General features: G+C 44.1%; 1 protein-coding gene across 1 annotated transcript in view; it reads left to right on the top strand.

The window, feature by feature from the left end:
- Nucleotides 1-16,093, top strand: part of LOC134337778 (podoplanin-like) — a 39,180-nt gene extending 23,087 nt beyond the window's left edge. The window contains exons 2-4 of the mRNA XM_063033013.1: nt 8,528-8,731; nt 11,986-12,103; nt 14,987-16,093. Coding sequence (XP_062889083.1) covers nt 8,528-8,731; nt 11,986-12,103; nt 14,987-14,993 — 329 coding nt within the window. The 3' untranslated portion in view covers nt 14,994-16,093. The remainder of the gene's footprint in view (nt 1-8,527; nt 8,732-11,985; nt 12,104-14,986) is intronic.
- The last annotated feature ends 3,339 nt before the right edge of the window (nt 16,094-19,432 follow it).

The following is a 19,432-nucleotide window of genomic DNA, read 5'->3' as shown; positions in this document are numbered from 1 at the left end:
TGCTCTGATAGTTGAGGGGAATGTAACAGATGAAACTCATATCACACATCCTCTGTTTCTGGCAAGGATCCTGGATACCTCAATTTCCAGCTCTGAAACACCACATTGCCTTTGTAAATAGTTGACTGAGCACCCTTGAGCTTGAAAGAAAGCAGGTGAGCTCCTAATCCTCCTCTGGCACTGCAGTGTGACTCATGTTGGCTGTGACGCTGGGAATCTTGAGTTCGGTTAAAACCTTGAGGAAATGAGCTTTGATTGTTTGGAGGGCAGTGGAGAAAGGAAAAAGGAACCAAGCAAGTCACAGCTTTGAAGAAAGTTATTGCTATACCAAAGACTGGAAGGTTTTTAGTGTTAATTCTGCCTTAATCCCACCACTGTCTTGAGGAGCAGATTGATTATAATTAGGGCTTGGTGCTGGAGAAATGATTCTGGGAGAGAGTGCAAACTTCATTTCACTTCTCCTACAAGTAGATATGGGGAATTTTGTGGAGACAACATTTTGGGAGTCTGACAGCAAATATTGATCTCTCATTAAATACCCTAAATACTTGTCTAATGTGAGGTCTACTATATCAAGAGTAGCACAGTAAACTGCTGCATCACAGCTACAGTTCAGCCTGAGTTCAGTTGTGATATCTGAAGGGTCTGATTCTGTGCTGTATGACTTTATGACTTTACGATTAAGGAGATATGGTGTGTCCCTCCAGAAGCCAGCAAATTTAAATTCCCTTGCTTATCCTTGTTTCTGTCAGAATTTCAGGAGGACCTTGGCGGAATGGTATAAAGTGCCGTCAATGGTACAGTCTCTCTTGATTACTGTCCTGAGTAGAACTTGTATGCGATGAGGAATTGCTTTTCCCAGACAGTGGTGAATCTGTGCAAGTCTCTGCCCAATGAAGCAGTGGAGGCTACCTCAGTAAATATATTTAAGACAAGGTTGGATAGGTTTTTGCATCGTAGGGGAATTAAGGGTTATGGGGGAAAGGCAGGTAGGTGGAGGTGAGTCCATGGCCAGATCAACATGAACTTATTGAATGGCAGAGCAGACTCGACAGGCCAGATGGCCTACTCCTGCTCCTATTTCTTATGTTCTTATGCTTTTGGAAAGGCTATCATTATTTTCCAGTCTGCTTCTCTCTCTCTCTCTCTCTCTCTCTCACATATTAAAAACTGCTTCTTTGATGACTTGGAATCCATGGGTGTTGCCACTGACTACCATCTTAGCAACGTACTATTATCCATGTGGAGTACGTGAGCCTGTCTAGTGATTCCTTGCTGACTATCCAACAACAAGAGGCATTGCAGCCAAGCCAGATTCTGTTCTCAGCCCAGTTTCCTGGAATTTCAGTGGGTATCACCAGATGGTAGTCAAGGGAGTGCTGACTATGAGTTAAGGCCAATTGTGATGCTTGCTATCATCTTGACTTCACACAAATAATTCGGCTACTAGGGTTCACCCCAGGCACCCTAGGTGTTCTGTTTAGTTAAGATAAACTGAAAAAGTAAAAATAAGGAAAATTATATTCATGGTAATGTCTAAACTCATGATGTCCCTGACGTCTTAAATGGTATTTATAACTTTTCTGCAGCTTGGCTCTGACACAGAATACTCAGCTTTCCCACTGTTTAGCAGTCCTTCTGACACAGGACTCAGTTGTGCAAATCGAGGCACAGTGAGAGAAGGCTGTACTATGGTGAGTTAGCAGTTCTGTTCAGTAGGTGTCAAGCACACTGGTGCTGGGGTGTGTTGTATATGTAATTGGTGCACTGGCCAATCGACATTGGCCAAACGAGATACGCAGAGCCGAGTCACATGGTTCAAATCTAGATTTGCCATTTGTGACAGATGGTACACAATTAAACATAGAGTTCATCTAATATTTGCTTCTTAACAGCATGGGAGGGATTGGAAGATGCAGGATATGCCCTCCTAGTGTTCCTTCCGACATGTCGGTTCAAGAAAAGGCCACCCTCAGGAAGGAGGAGCAACACCTTATAGTCCACCTGAGTAGCCTCCAACCTGATGGCATGAATATTGATTTCTCCTTCCAGTAAAAAAATTCACTCCCCCTCCCTCTTCTTCTATTCCCCACTCTAGCCTCTTATCTCTTCTCACCTGCCCTTTACCTTCCCCCAGATCCCCTCCTCCTTCCCTTTCACCTATAGTCCATTCCCTTCTCCTATCAGATTCCTTCCTCTCCAGCCCTTCACTTTTCCTACCCATCAGGCTTCACCTATCATCTTCTAGTTACCGACTCCCTCCCCCCTACCTTTTCATTCTAGCATCTACCCCCTCCTTTCCAATCCTGAAGAAGGCTCCCGACCCGAAACATGGACTGTTTATTCATTTCCATAGATGCTGCCTGACCTGCTGAGTTCCTCCACCATTTTGTGTGTGTTGCTTTGGATTTCCAGCATCTGCAGACCTGCTCATGTTTATGCTCTCCCTCTCCCTTTCTGACATAAATTATATGCATCTTCCCCTCTTTCCTCCCAATAACGTCCTTCAACTCCTGATGTCTGGCTTATTCCTAACCGGAGGGAAAAGAAACATTTCAGCTATCAGAGGAATGCTTCATTTCATTCCACACATCACTGAAATAAGCTGCATTTTTACGCCCCTCCAAAGCAACTTGAGCCTCATCGTGAATGAAGTAAAGTGACCAAAATAGACCCAGACTGGCCCGGACCCAGAACGAAGGAACAAAGAGTTTTGTGTGAAGTACCCCAGGTCTTACTTCCTCCAGTCTATTGTTTCCTGGATCCGATTCTTCTCCATGGGGAATAATATTTTGTTGCTAGTGCTGCAGTCAGATCAGAAAAGAATATACAACTGGAAATCTGTGCCTGCTCCTCTATTTTCTCTCTCCTTTCTTCTCGGATCCAAAAGTCTTCACCTTTGGCAGTGGACTATTTGTGTTGAACTGATTTATGACCTATTTACACGGAAGATCAACATAGAGAAGGGCTCCTGTATCAGTTACCTCAGGCTCTTTGAACATCACAATTCAGGATTTATATAACCTTCCAGCTGCCACAGCACCAGATTAAATTCATACCAATGAGTTTGTGAAGGTACTGTTTCTTTCAACATCATTCCTGCCTTCACGGTATTGGGGTTATGGTATTGATGTGGATAGAGAATTGGTTGGCAGACAGGAAGCGAAGGGTGGGAATAAACAGGACCTTTTCAGAATGGCAGGCAGTGATTAGTGGGGTACCGCAAGGCTCAGTGCTGGGACCCCAGTTGTTTACAATATATCTTAATGACTTAGATGAGGGAATTAAATGCAGCATCTCCAAGTTTGCGGATGACACGAAGCTGGGCGGCAGTGTTAGCTGTGAGGAGGATGCTAAGAGGATGCAGGGTGACTTGGATAGGTTGGGTGAGTGGGCAAATTCATGGCAGATGCAATTTAATGTGGATAAATGTGAGGTTATCCACTTTGGTTGCAAGAACAGGAAAACAGATTATTATCTGAATGGTGGCTGATTAGGAAAAGGGGAGGTGCAACAAGACCTGGGTGTAAATGGTACACCAGTCATTGAAAGTGGGCATGCAGGTACAGCAGGCGGTGAAAAAGGTGAATGGCATGTTGGCATTCATAGCAAGAGGATTCGAGTACAGGAGCAGGGAGGTACTACTGCAGTTGTACAAGGTCTTGGTGAGACCACACCTGGAGTATTGTGTACAGTTTTGGTCCCCTAATCTGAGGAAAGACATTCTTGCCATAGAGGGAATACAAAGAAGGTTCACCAGATTGATTCCTGGGATGGCAGGACTTTCATATGATGAAAGACTGGATCGGCTAGGCTTATAGTCGCTGGAATTTAGAAGATTGAGAGGGGATCTTGTTGAAACGTATAAAATTCTAAAGGGATTGGACAGGCTAGATGTAGGAAGATTGTTCCCGATGTTGAGGAAGTCCAGAACGAGGGGTCACAGTTTGAGGATAAAGGGGAAGCCTTTTAGGACTGAGATGAGGAAAAACTTCTTCTCGCAGAGAGTGGTGAATCTGTGGAATTCTCTGCCACAGGAAACAGTTGAGGCCAGTTCATTGGCTATATTTAAGAGGGAGTTAGATATGGCCCTTGTGGCTACGGGGGTCAGGGGGTATGGAGGGAAGGCAAGTACAGGGTTCTGAGTTGGATGATCAGCCACGATCATACCGAATGGTGGTGCAGGCTCGAAGGGCCGAATGGCCTACTCCTGCACCTATTTTCTATGTTTCCATGTTTCTATGTTTCACATTGGTGTTTGTCCAAGCCAGCTCATGGAAAGCTGCCTTCTGGGTTTGTGCGGGTGGAATCAGCTTGGTAGTGGGCAGAGGAAACAGCCGGCAGTAATATATCTGCCAGCTAGAACCTCAAGGGATGGCGAAGAGTTCTGGACATCAGAGGAAGCAGCCCTCCCTCTATGGACTCAGTACTTCTCACTGCCTCAGTAAAGCAGCTAGCGTAATCCAAGACCTCACCCACCCCAACCATTCCCTCTTTTCCCTTCTCCCATCTGGCAGAAGATACAAAGACCTGAAAGTACATAGCACTAGGCTCAAGGGCAGCTTCTATCCCTCTGTTTTCCGACTCTTATTGCAACATAGTGGACTATAGAACTTCGCTTCCAGATGAGCTCAATTCCTTCCATGCTCACTTTGATCACCAGAACAGGGAGGAATCACTGTGCACCCTCATGTCTCCAGATGGTCCTTTGGTCTCAGTATCTGAAGACGATGTGCGGGCAGCCTTCAAGAGAATGAATCCAAGGAAAGCATCCAGCACAGACAGAGTACCTGGTCGAGTACTGAGGGCCTGTGCTGACCAACTGGCTGGTGTATTCATGGATATCTTCAACCTCTCGCTCCAGCAGTGTGTGGTGCCCACCTGTTTCAACCAGGCTTCAATCGCACCGGTGCCCAAGAAGAGCAAGATAATCTGCCTAAATGACTTTCGCCCAGTGATATTTACAACCACGGTGATGAAATGTTTTGACAGGCTGGTGTTGAAGCATATCTGCTTCTGCCTGAGTGGCTTCTTGGATCTGCTCTAAATCACCTACCAAAGCAACAGGTCTACGGTAGATGCTATCTCGGCTCTTCACACATCCCTGAAACATCTGGATAGCAAAGATGCATAGACCAAGATGCTCTTTATCGATTACAGCTCAGCATTTAACACGATCATCCCCTCAAAACATATCAGTAAATTCCAAGTCCTGTGCCTCAATAACCCCTTGTGCAATTAGATCCTGGTTTTCCTCACTTGTAGATCCCAGTTAGTCCGGATTGACAAAAGCATCTCCTCCACAATCTCCATCAGGAGAGGAGCACCACAGGGATGTGTGCTTATTATTATCTTTAATAATACGAAGGGCCCTGCGTAAGCAGTGCTCCTGATAAGTGTCCCCAGTGGATGGTAAGATCCTCCCAGCCGTTCTCACAGTTCTTTGTAGGAATTGCGGTCCGTTGCTCGGCTGCTCCCATAGCCGATGAAGATGCAACTTGTCAGGACACTCTCTACAGTGCTCCTGTAAAATGCAGTTTAGATGTGGGGTTTGGGGCGGGGGAGGGTCTCGCTTTCCTCAATCTCCTTAGGAAGTGGAGGTGCTGTTGTGCCTTCTTGTTCAGGGAGGTGATATTAGGGGACCAGGTGAGGTCATCTGTGATGTGAACTCTACTGAGAAGCGAGAGGGAGATGGTTCATCTGCACCTTCCTGAAGTCCACAACGATCTCTTTGGTATTCTAGCTCAATGTACTGTGTAATGATTTGATTTGTATAAACAGTGTGCAAGAAAGCTTTCTGTTATATCTTGGTAATGTGACAATAATAAACCAATGCCAATAACAAAGTAGAGGGAAATCCTCTCACTGGGACAGATATCTGATGCTCCATCATTCATAAGGGTGGTTTAACGAGTTGCAAGTGTCCCATAACCCACTGTCCACAACTGACAAGATGCAAGAAAGTCAAGGAGGAAAACTTCTAATAGTAGATTAAATAATGCTTTGTAGTTCCAGCAGATACTATTGATTCTTCCTGCTCCCTTTTGTTTATCTTCCTTCTGGATTTTGGTTGGATCAACAGCTTTCAAAGTCTCATCCTGGTTATTCTTTACAAGTGAGTGGTGGCAGGTTACCCTCAAAAAGGCTCTTTATTTCTAGTAAATAACAGAGAATTGGTTTTATTTGACCATTATGATTGGGAGCTTGATATTCTCTTTGGGTTCATGGGTGACTTCCCATAATGTTAGTTTCTGTTATCTTCTGTAAGCTTCCTGTGGCATTGTCTGTACAGTATTTGTCAAATCCAGCCTGTCTTGGAGTCAAAAGGAAATACCTTGGTCTCTTGAAATATATCACACACTATCCTGTAATCTTATGTTCTGCAGATTATTCAATAGCATAGGTCAGAGTTCAAGTTCAGCTAATAACCATCAGGCACCTTAAATGATTAAATATTACTGAACACTAGTGATATATTTTAGCAATTACAAATCATAAAAGGTTTAGTAAGGTACTCTGGCCCTGGGAATGAAAGAGTTATGCATGAAGAGCATTTGATAGTTCTGGGGGTCTCTACTCACTGGAGTTTAGAAGAATGAGGGAGATCTCATGAAACCTATTGAATATTGGAAAGCCTAGATAGAGTGGATGTGTTGAGGATGTTTCCTGTAGTGGGTGAGTCTAGGACCTGGGGGCACAGCCTCAGAATACAAGGACGTCCCTTTGGAATAGAGATGAGAAGGGATTTCTTTCGCCAGAGGGTGCTGAATCTGTGGAATCCATTGCCACAGATGGCTGTTGAGGCCAAGTCATTGGGTATATTTAAAGCGGAGGTCGATATGTTCTTGTTTAGTAAGGGTGTCAAAGTTACAGGGCGAAGGCAGGAGAATGATGCTGAGAGAGGGATAATAAATCAGCCATAATGGAATGGTAGAGCAGACTCCGGAGGTTGAATGGCCTAATTCTGCTCCTATGTCTTATGGTTTTATGGTCTTATGTCACCATTCAATCAGATCATAGCTGACTGATTCCCCAACTTCATATACCCATCTTTATTCCAGATTTCTTCCCTTACAAAACCACATGCAGTAACACTCGATCTTAGCTGGATTTAAGATATAATTCTCTTCCTTACTCTGTGGTTTTGCTTCATTGACTTATGTCTCTGCTCAGTTTAGATCCGCTGCCTCAGACAATAATTCAGTTGAGTTGCCAGTTTGTATTCCCTTGCAAGTATTCTAGAATGAATGGTATTTCCTGTAATTGCCTTGGATGGCCATCCATTCACAGGTTACCACAAAAATGTAGCAACATTCTGAAGTAGAATTCAGAGACACTCTAGGTCATCACCATTTGTCTGGTTGAGATGACAATCTGACAAAATTGATGCACCATACTGAAAAGAAAAATGCAGACATTTATATGATGTGTTTTGCTACCTCAGAATGTAAGAAACACGATGCAGCCAGTGAAATATTCCTTGAAGTGAATTCCTTGAAATCACTTTCAGATTTCCGTAGGAAACTTGGAGACCAAGATATCCACAGCCACTTCGCACAAACAGCAATAAAATAATCTGTTTGAAACAAAACTGATCAAAAATTGTATCCTGTGCCTCTCATATATAGCATTATCTTACAAAGTGAGTCTATTCCAGGCCTTAGAGCAAACTCATTAACCCCATTCCCTCAAATTATTTTCTGACACTGTTTTTGTTCACACATTTCAATTTTCACCATCTGATTGTACCACCAGTAATACCGGAGGTGATTTAGAATTGCCAAATGCCCAGTCCCAGGATGTGGGTGGACACTAGAGTACTGAGGCAGCCCCACATGGTGATAGGGAGAATGAACAAACTCCACTCTGATGTCACCAGGGGTCAGAATTGAACTTGGTTCCTCGGGCTCTGCGCCACTGTGATATTTAAGTACGACTCAACTCTTGCCCCTATCCTTGTTGGGATCATTTCTTTCTTCTTTTTGCTCTCACCTCACACGTGAAAAATGAATGATGGAAGGCACAGCCTCGAACAACCAGGGGAAAAATTTGCTGAGCAAATGATCAGCGTTTAAGAAAGTAAGGTTCAGGGAGGATTAGCAGGCTTTTATAAAACATAATGGTATTCATTGGTATAAACCTATCAAACAATTTGGCTCAGGTCCTGAGCATGGTCCAACATCCAAATAGTAAGTAGTTTTGATAGTGAACTTTTCACCTGCACTGTTGCTAAAGGTCAATAACTGACTCTCCTGTTGAGAGGAGGATTAGTTGCACCACAAAAGAGGTTAACTAACCAAATGAGTTGCCCGATAGCTACAGTGAGCGATCAAGCACATGGATGGTGTATTTCCCTTCTGTCCATTGGGGTGGAAGAGAAGTAAATTGTATGTTAGAGAACTTGTCAGGACAGTTTTTGCATGCCCACTTGAAGAAGATTATATGGGTTAGGCATTTATTAATTTTGTTGCACAATAGTAGAGGAAGAAGGACAATAATGACAATGATATTTCATTTCCTGATACAGATAAAGTGTCAGATGAAGATGAGCTGGTTACAGTTGGTGGAAGTGAAGATAAAAATGATTCCACAATGTCTGGGCTGCCTGTGACTCCAGTACCAGGAAGTAAAAGGACTGAATCTGAAGAAGACAGCAGAGAACCTAATGCCACGTCCTCAACGGAGTCAAACTCAACTGAAGAGGAAGGTCTTGAAGCCAAGGACTCTGAAGGTATTTTATTCAATGAAGTACCTAATGCAATATAACATGTTGATGTGCTAAAAGGATGATATTCTTTTCCACAAGAAAATCACCTGGAAATTCAGCTATGTCATTCTCAGCACTGTGCATTAATCTGGTTTTTATAGAATTCTCAGTAGAATTGTACCACTCTGGAAACTTGACTGGACAATTCCTATTGGGAATCAAATACAGTATGTGCAAATAAGTGACTTCCACGTCAGACTCCATGTAATGACATCATTCCACATTGACCCTTTGAAATGACATCATTCCACATCAGACTCCATGTAATGACATTATTCCACATTGACCCTTTGAAATGACATCATTCCACATCAGACTCCATGTAACGACATCATTCCACATTGACCCTTTGAAATGACATTATTCCACATCAGACTCCCTGTAATGACATCATTCCACATTGACCCTTTGAAATGACATCATTCCACATCAGATTCCATGCAATGACATAATTCTACATTGGACCCCAAGTTGTGACACCATAGTGCTTACTGAGGCACGTTATTTCAAGATGTTTCCATCATTATCACTCACATCCCAAAGAGGTGTTCATGGCATGGCTTGCTCTGCAGAAGTGTGTTTTCGAGAAGGGTTTCAAGAAAACTCAGTCTGTTGCCAAGAGCGCCTTTAAGGGTTTAGCAGCTCCATTCTAGCTCCCCACTTCACCCCGTCCCAAGCAAACAACACCGCATATCACCCAATCACTCAAAAATCCTCACTCACCCATTACCTGAGTCCATCACCCCCCCCCCCACCCCCAGGAACAGATCAATTCCCATCCACTTTTCATCCTAAGCACACTCTCCCACCCACCCATTGCTTCCACCACTACAACAGGCCCTAATCTAGCAATTGCTGCCTCGACGTCCCACTGTTTACTGAAATCTTCTGTCTGCCCAAATACTCATCCTCTTAGTCTCCAACAATGGCCAGACCTTACCCTTCTATTCCAATATCCTACATCCTCTGGCCTCTCTCCATGGCAATCCTCCTATCCCTGCTCCTTCAACACCTCTATATTCCTCTGATGTGTTTTCTACTGCAGTAGCTTGCACTGGAGGGGCCATCCGCCATAGGATAGAAGACGTCATGGCAACGTAGTGGCTAGCATGATACTATTACCGCTCAGGGCAATGGAATTCGGTGTTCAATCCCCACGTCCCCTGTAAGGATCTTATACGTCCTCCCTGTGGAATGCGTGGGTTTCCTCCAGATGCTCTGGTTTCCTCCCACAGTCCAAAACTGGTTAGCAGATTACTGTAAATAGTTATTGTCAATTGGCCCGTGATTAGGGTAGGGTTAAATCGGGGGTGGCTGGGTGGTGTGGCTTGAAGGGCTGGAAGAGCCTATTCCGCACTGTATTTCTAAATAAAAAAATAAAATAAATAAACATGAATAGCTAAATAATATTTTGCTGAAGTATGTCCCTGAGAGAAGCACCAGGGGTGCCTCCCTCTGAAACTCTGGCAGCGTTTTGATCGCTGGTGAGATCGCTCTGTTATGGAGAGGGATAGGCCTGCTGCTGGACCCGGAGAATAGTACCCAAGTTTTCTGCATTTTGGATATCGACTTGGACTACAGACTTCTTTTTCATTCTTATAGTTTTTTATACTCTGTGTTTGTCGCCCAATCTTTCTCGGTTTTGTTTCATGTGCGGGGAAGGAGGATTTGGGGGTTGATGTGCCTGTTCTGGTTTTGTTTGTTTTTGTGCAGGGAAGAGGGATTTGGGGGTCGATGACTGAGCTGTTGCCCTTTTCCTTCAACACACATCAAAGTTGCTGGTGAACGCAGCAGGCCAGGCAGCATCTCTAGGAAGAGGTACAGTCGATGTTTCGGGCCAAGACCCTTCGTCAGGACTAACTGAAGGAAGAGCTAGTAAGAGATTTGAAAGTTGGAGGGGGAGGGGGAGATCCAAAATGATAGGAGAAGACAGGAGGGGGAGGGATGGAGCCAAGAGCTGGACAGGTGTTTGGCAAAAGGGATATGAGAGGATCATGGGACAGGAGGCCCAGGGAGAAAGAAAAGAGGGAGGGGGGGGAAACCAGAGGATGGGCAAGGGGTATAGCGAGAGGGACAGAGGGAGAAAAAAGAGAGAGAGAGAAAGAATGTGTGTATATAAATAAATAACGGATGGGGTACGAGGGGGAGGTGGGGCATTAGTGGAAATTTGAGAAGTCGTTGTTCATGCCATCAGGTTGGAGGCTACCCAGATGGAATATAAGGTGTTGTTCCTCCAACCTGAGTGTGGCTTCATCTTTACAGTAGAGGAGGCCGTGGATAGACAGGTCAGAATGGGAATGGGACGTGGAATTAAAATGTGTGGCCACTGGAAGATCTTGCTTTCATCTTTATAGTAGAGGAAGCCATGGATAGACATTACAGTAGAGGAGGCCTACTGATATGTCTATCCACGGCCTCCTCTGCTGTAAAGATGAAGCCACACTCAGGTTGGAGGAACAACACCTTATATTCCATCTGGGTAGCCTCCAACCTGATGGCATGAACATTGGCTTCTCAAACTTCCACTAATGCCCCACCTCCCCCTCGTACCCCATCCGTTATTTATATATTTATTTATATACACACATTCTTTCTCTCTCTCTCCTTTTTCTCCCTCTGTCCCCCTCACTATACCCCTTGCCCATCCTCTGGTTTCCTCCCTCCCCCCTTTTCTTTCTCCCTAGGCCTCCCGTCCCATGATCCTCTCATATCCCTTTTCCCAATCACCTGTCCAGCTCTTGGCTCCATCCCTCCCCCTCCTGTCTTCTCCTATCATTTTGGATCTCCCCCTCCCCCTCCCACTTTCAAATCTCTTACTAACTCTTCCTTCAGTTAGTCCTGACAAAGGGTCTCGGCCTGAAACGTCGACTGTACCTCTTCCTAGAGATGCTGCCTGGCCTGCTGCGTTCACCAGCAACTTTTATGTGTGTTGCTTGAAATTCCAGCATCTGCTGGTTTCCTGGTGTTTGCTCTTTTCCTTTCTCTTTTGGTTTTGTAGCTCTCTGAAGAAGAAGAAGAAATTCAGAGTTATATACTTTGATAATAAAATTAACCTTTGAACCTTTGAGCAAGGATGAGCAGAGGCAGACACAAAGGAAAGCAGTTGTAGGGATTGTAGATGTGAGTCCATTCCATTCACTACAGATGGAATGATGAGGAAGCCAACACTTCAATCACTTAATCATCTAATGACTTAACTTTCTGTCTCTTCTTCCCAGGGAAGGACTTCCTAGAAATGCTCACCTTGATTGGGATAATAGTGGGTGCGATCGTAGCTGTAATTGTTGTCCTGACCATTATTGTTGTCATCATCAAGAAAATGTCTGGTGGATACACGTAAGTAAACATGTATTTAGAAAAATGAAAATGTTTGGTTGTGCCCTGAAATATTCAAAGGTTTTAATGTCAATGCTTTCACAATGGGATCAAACGTTCATGCCTAGCAGGACTAAGGGAAGCACAATTATTTGGCTGAGACAATAAATAATTTCCCTAACCACTGGTTACTGCAGCCAATTTAATTCAATGGATTATTAGATGTTCCTTTTCAAGGACATTTTAAATGAGAAGTTGGCATGGGGTCAAGGAGTCAGCTGCCTGGTCAGTGGACCCATAGTGCCACTTTCTCTGGAGTTTCTGAAGTCAGAGACTTGATCCCAATTACACAAAGCATGTGTTTCCATTACAGATCCCCTTGGTGATGCCCAGAGGAGACAGGAGTGCGACTTTCATGACCATGACTATTTCTGGGATGTTTGGAGACATCCTAGATATTTGTGTCAGTCTCAGACCACTTACGCAGAAGCTGCCTTTCAGCACACGTTGAGACCTTTCTCTCCCTGACCTGCCCAGCGCCCAGCCCCGAACCCTGACATGCTCCCCAACCCTGACCTGCCCAGCGCCCAGCCCCGAACCCTGACATGCTCCCCATCCTTGACCTGCCCAGTGCCCAGCCCCGAACCCTGACATGCTCCCCAACTCTGACCCTGATCCGTGACCAAATATCGTAGCAGCTTTGGAAATCTCTGAAACCTAATGACTCACCAGTCTCCTTGCTGGACACATAACCACATCACCCACTCCTACTGCCACGCTTCTAACAGATCCTGGTCTACGGCCTTCCTTCTCCCCTCCGGCAACTTGTCTCAGGCTCACAACACATCTAAATCTCCGAGGAAGCAAAGGTTTCATCTCGTATAAGTCTTGTTCAATAGCATGGCCATGCAAAATAACTACCTAGTAAATCTCTAACACGGCAACACACACAAAATGCTGGAGGAACTCAGTGGGTCGGGCAGTGTCCTTGGAGGAAATTAAGCATGCAATGTTTTAGGCTGATACCTTCACAGTTTTTATTAATTAATTTATTTATTTATTGAGCTGCAAGGTACAATAGACCCTTTGAGCCACACCACCTCACAACTCTCAATTTAACTCTAACCTAATGTTGGGGCAATTTACAATGACCAATTAATCTACCAGCCGGTACATCTTTGGGCAGTGGGAGGAAACCCACATGGTCACGGAGAGAACGTACAAACTCCTTCCAGATAGTGGTGGGAAATGAACCTGGGACACTGGTACTGTAAAGCATGGTGCTGTGATGGAACTCAGCCAGAAACATCAATTATTTCCCTCATTGGATGCTGCCTGACCTGTTGAGTTACTCCATCATTTTGAGCGTGTTGCTCTCAAGACTTCCAGTATTTGCAGATTCTCCATGAAACAGTTTAACACATCTTTGGAGGAAATGTTACAATTCAAGGCTGGTTTATGTTGTGCTATTTGTGAACTGTTCAGCCAGGGGTGGTAATGGGACAAGCTCCCACTACCTATTAAATGCTCTCAATGGCTTAAATGCCTCAAATAGCCTCTGGCAACCGTCCAGCTCCCGGCCTTCACACGAGGCTTAGTTACTGAGCCTGGCAGAACTGTTTCTACTGACAGGAGAAGGGGCGAAGGCAGATTACTGGCACGTTAAAACCAGTTACTTCAGGCAGATGGGGCTCATCAGCTGTGGTTGGCAGCTCATCGAGAAGGAAAGCTCTGATCGCAAACCTCTGCTGCCCTGCGACTATACCCACTCTTGGGGAAGGCTTCGGGAGTAAACCCCGAGGGAAAAGTCCGGAGCTGGGGTCACTAAGGCAGCCCTACATTGAGTTCAATGCTGGCTGGGAACTCTTGCGATGCTGCTGGTACCAAACTGTGTTGACCTCTGCCGTTCCCTTGGGTTCATTAGATGTGTGGAGAGGGGGAGCTTGCTACATGGGCAACAGTTTGCTCTCTATATTGTACTGCCCAGGCTGGCTTATCTAGACGGCCAGGATTCAATATGGTCAACTCGGACCGACGGAGGCCTCAGCAGCAGTCACAGTCCTCAAAAGAGGGGCTAATTTTTGGTCATTATCCAGGGTGTGAATCTGGGCTCTGATAATGACAGGAAGAACCTTGTCACTGACAAATCCAATAACAATTCAAACTCAAGTCTAACCCCACTGGGCAGGTAGAGGGCCCCAGCATGGGTGGGGGGGAGAGGAATTGTCAACACATCATCTTGAAACCCTGCATCAGGATGGAGAATGGAGAGAGAGGGAAGATGGCCGGCTTGAACAGGAGAGGGTAGAGATGAGACAGGTGGCCAAAGTGATTGGTAGACTGAGGAGTGGTGAACGATGACAGGCAATTTGAACTAGGTAGAGTAGGAGAGACAAGGCGAGGGAAGAAGTGGAGTTGTGAGACAGGTAGGTGGATAATTGATAGAGACAAAGAGAAAATAAAATTAGAGGTCATGGAAAGGGAAGTGAAGATGGAAGACAATTGCTGGAATCTGTTAAGTATGGAAGGTGATAATGGGAACCATTGTGGGAGAGATGAATGACAAGTGGAACGAGAACTTTCCCTCAGCAGATGCTGACTGACCTGCAGAGGTTGCTGCTCCAGCTCCCAGCATCTGCAATCCCTTGCATGTCCAACATAAGCATCACAGGGAAAAAAAAAATCTTTAATACTCTTCAACAAAAATGTCAAACTTACAAACGTTCATTTGCGTTTAACAGAACACTGTTGTTGTTGGCTGGAGTATGAATTATTTTTTTCATATGTTTCTCATTGAACATTATGGTAACAATTATCCAGTTCACAGCTGGTAACCGCATTGACAAGTGTTTGCCATTGTACATTGTTACGTTGCTCTAACGTAATCTTTCTAAATGTCCGCAGGCCCTGATCTGCCAGAGTAAACCAAAATGGCTAACTGGCGGTTCCGAAGGGAGAATGAAGTCATTTAAATCAAGATATCCAATGTCACACAGATTATGCTTGAATCACGTTCTGTCAACTTTTCTTGAATCCTCCACCATCTGACTCTCAGAAAACTGGGTAAAAACTGCCTCCTGCTCCTTAGAAAGGCTGGAAACGTCTATGGTGGGCTGTGGTGAATGAAGCCATTTAGTGTAGAATATATTGTACGAGGTGCAAATCAGAGTTTGTCCTACCAAAGTACTATCACTTTAGGTGTGTTGCTTCTTTGTTGAATTTATTCTATTCGTTTTCATGAATGTGGACAGGTTTGAAGAGGCTTGACACTGTGTTGCAAAGACATGGTGATTTGTTTTAAGAATGAATGGGATAGAAAAGCCGAGAAGCTTTTATCCTTTGGTTATGGTAGCATCTTCTGAGAGTGTACCATTGAGCTGGATTAATAGAGGAGTGTGTTAGGGACTGAGGAACATCTTGCCCATGCTCTACCCCAGAAAGTGCTGGATGCTGTTATGGGATGAGGGCTGAAAGCGAGAATATTCTCCAGAGCCAAGTGACTGCAGACTAGTAGATCATGGAGCTCATTGGACACAAACTCATCCCAATGTCATTAGCCCGTTGACCATTAGCCCAGTAGGTGCTCTACCAAATGTTGAACATTTGTAGCAGTGAATGAAGCAAACAGCTGGGTCCTCTCAGTGGCAGGAGACACGGGGGGTTAATCCAGATTGTTTCTGTGGGAGTAAGGTAACAATTTCCTCAACAATGTATAGAACTTAGACCCTTCAGCTAATGAGTAAGGTGGGAGATTTCTCCTCAGTTTCCTTGAGATGTCCTAATATTCCCATCCGTAACCCACTACCTGTCAGTGACTGACTCTTTCAGAGGACTCCAGAATAAATCATTATCATGCTTCAGGAAGTGCAAGGGACCACTCCTGATCACACTTATAAAGTGTTTGAAAAATAACTTTACATCCTTTTGTAAAGAGTTGCCATTATATGATTTGCAATCAACAGTGTTTTTATAATGTCTTTATCTATTAAATATATTATTGTTATGAATATACACTTGTTTTTACTTTTTGTTCTTTATTAATTTCCAATAAGTAGGTTAAAAAATGCAAAATGTGATGATCCGGTGATTAAGTTAGACTTTTAGACCAGGAGGTGCACGTGCACTCATCTGAAACGGATCTGTTGGGTTATTTCACATAAATCTGTGCATGACATGGATAGTACAATTGGCAAGAGGTCGGTGGAGAGGGGTGGGGTGGGGTTGCTTTTGCTCTTATGGAAATGTTTTCACTGTAAATTTTTGGCAGCAGAGTGACCACTTTAGAGACGCTGCCTCACAGTTCCAACTCCCTGGTTCAATCCAAACTTCTGGTGTTGTTTGGATTTTACAGTCTCTCTGCGACGCTGTGGAATTTCTCTTGGTCCTCCACTTTTCTTCTATATCCCAAAGCTAGTTGGCATATTAATTGGTTACTGCAATTTGCCGTTGATGTAGACAGGTGGCTGGGGAATCTGGGTAAAGATGGACATGTGAGAGAATAGGTTGCCATGACATACTTAGGGGGTTGGGGACTGATGGGATTGAATGGTGGCATAACAAAGTGGCTGAATGTCTTGAGAAATATGAAATAAGATATGACACTTCTCTCTAGTAACCCCTACAAGTTGCACAATGGCACTGTGGTTCACAGTCAATATTCTTAAAAGAGGCTGAAAGAAATTAAACCTGTAAGTAACTTCCTTTTCATATTTCTAACGAGGGAAAGAGTTTCTCTTTGGAGAATCTTTCACGCTGATCTGTCCTCCACCTTAAGTTCAGAGACAATGATGTTCCCTGATAACTACGGACTGTTGATTCACATTTGTACATCCCTCAAGTAACAAAACTATTTGTGGCTATCTTTTGCTAAACTAGGCACAGTCCAGGCTTGGGTTGGTAAATAAATATTGTGCCTAATAATGACCATCTCAGGGAAGATCTGGCCACCTCATTTTGTAATCAATGATGTCATGATTATCATATCGTCATCAAAAATATTAAGAAGTACAAAAAGCTAACTAAACCAGCCAACCTCGCTAAAAAATTATGACAGGCTAGCTGCCTTGGTATGAGTGATTCACTTAAAATTCCTCAGATCCTTTTCTACAATGCCCAAGATGGGACTGTAATGTAACACGGTGTATGACAATCATGAGTATAGCTTCAACAATGCCTAAGAAGTCCAATGTCTTCCAGGGCAAAGCAGCTATTGACTCTCATTTTTGAGCAAGAATAGTCCATCATAGTCCTGGGCTGTGCAAATCTAAAGTGACTTATCCTCTTGATTGATACCAATCCGCCTGTCTAAACATTTGTTCCCTCCAACATGTATGTAACGTAAAACATGCAAACCATCAACAAGATGAAATGCAACTCTATTCTGGTAGCATTTCCAATTTCGAGAACCTCTACCATCAAGGACACGGGCATCGAGCATTTGGGAATGCCACCTCCTGCATGTATCGATCTATGTCATACTTCAAATTGACTTGGAAATGTAGTGTAGCACCTTTATCATCCCTCGATCTGTATTCTGAACTAACTCCTCCCTAACAGCAGAGTGTAAGTGTCTGTTTCGCACCTTTCTCTTCTCATGGACAAGTAATAGCAGTGCATTACCCTGGATCTTTGCAGGCATTTTCACTTCTTCATGGGTGAGACCAGAACTAGAGGTGACAGGCTTAGAGTGAAAGCAGAAATGTTCAAGGGGAATTTAAAAGAAACTTCTTCATTCAGAGAGTCGTGCAACTGTGGAACGAGCTGCCAGCGGAAGTGGTAGACATGGGTTCCATTATAAAATATAAGGGAAGTTTAGATAAGCATTTAAATGAGAGTGGTTTGAAAGGACTAGGCAGAAGATTGGGTCAGCCTGGATTAGATGGGCTGAAGGGCCTATATGTACCTGTACCTCAGTACTCTGACTCAATGACTCTATGCTACCTCTACGGTTTGCTGTATATTTACTAATGACTTGATGAAAAGTGTGATCGATTTTTCTGACAAAGGATAACATTATGATGCACAACATATGCAAAGCTATAAAGTGTCTTTTGTAAGGGTTAGGTCCCCATAAAAGACCATCATTTAAAGCTTTTAAAGAGCTTATAATAAGGGATGTCTGAAATGTGCAGTCACACATATTAGAACATCCCAAGAGATCTACACACATTCCAGCTGTTGAAAGCTTGGTCTGTTTATCTGTGAGCACCCTGAGCCCACCAGGTTGTTCTAACTGGAGACGGATACGGAATAAGAGAACAATTTCCGCCAACATCTGGAACCCGATGCAGAAGCTCTCCCCATCGTGAAACCCTATCTGTAGCATCACCTCGGAGCTGAATAATCCCACTGTCTGTTTGTTCTACTGCAGAACAGAAGCATCAGTGTAAAATCAAACAATTTACACACTGCCAATGTGTATGCTAGTCAATGGCATGTAGGTTTAGGCACAAATCCAACGCCGAAGGCCCCCCCCCCCCACCCCCGAACCCTCGGCACTGCTGAAAACAAAGAACCATATTCATGACTTCTCTTCCCTGTCTGGAACACAAAATGTTTGACTTAAGCTGCAACTTGTGACCTGGGAAAATTCATCCTGCGTCAGAACTGAATTCTGTGCCGTTGCCAGAGCCGGGCATATTTTCCAGTGTGTAGGCAATATTTCATGTACCTTTGTGTTTCATGCCTTTCCTGGATTACTTACCCTTGCAATGGGGAAATATGTGGGCAGTTAGTGAAAAAGGATGGTGCTTTTTGGCCGGGGCTTTTCACACTAGCAGCTTGGTGCTTCTGTTTATTAGCGGAAATCAGAACACGGTTGTTTATTGGCTTGAGATACAAGAGTTCCCGTTTTAAATTACGAGAAGCAGCAGGGTCTGAGACCAGTCGCATCTCAGTCCAAAATCAGTCCAATTTAAGAATTAAACTTTCATTGCTGATAGTACTAACTCCTGGGGGAACTGAGAAATTATATCTAATTTATTTAACAACATTATTTCTGATCATTGCTTCAATCATGAAAGAGTACTGACAGAAGGATTCTATAGTATAACTGACCGTCACTGCCTGTATTTTTCAAGTTTATTGCCCACCCTAAGGAGGAAGGGCTGCTCACCTCCAAACGACATCGGAGCAGAGTTGGTCCATTCAGTCAATTGAGTGCTCCACAATTCCATCGCGGCTGAATTACCATCCCTCTCAACACCATTCTTTTGCCTTTTCCCCGCAATCTTTGGCGTCCTTACTAACCAGGAACCTGTCAATCTCCACTTTAAATATATCCAAGGACATCGTCTCCACAGCCATCTGCGGCAATGAATTCCACAGATTCACCACCCTCTGAATGGACGA

The sequence above is a fragment of the Mobula hypostoma genome, chromosome 25 (assembly GCF_963921235.1).
Source record: "Mobula hypostoma chromosome 25, sMobHyp1.1, whole genome shotgun sequence".
NCBI lineage: Eukaryota > Metazoa > Chordata > Chondrichthyes > Myliobatiformes > Myliobatidae > Mobula > Mobula hypostoma.
This window is presented reverse-complemented; position numbering and strand designations above follow the sequence as displayed.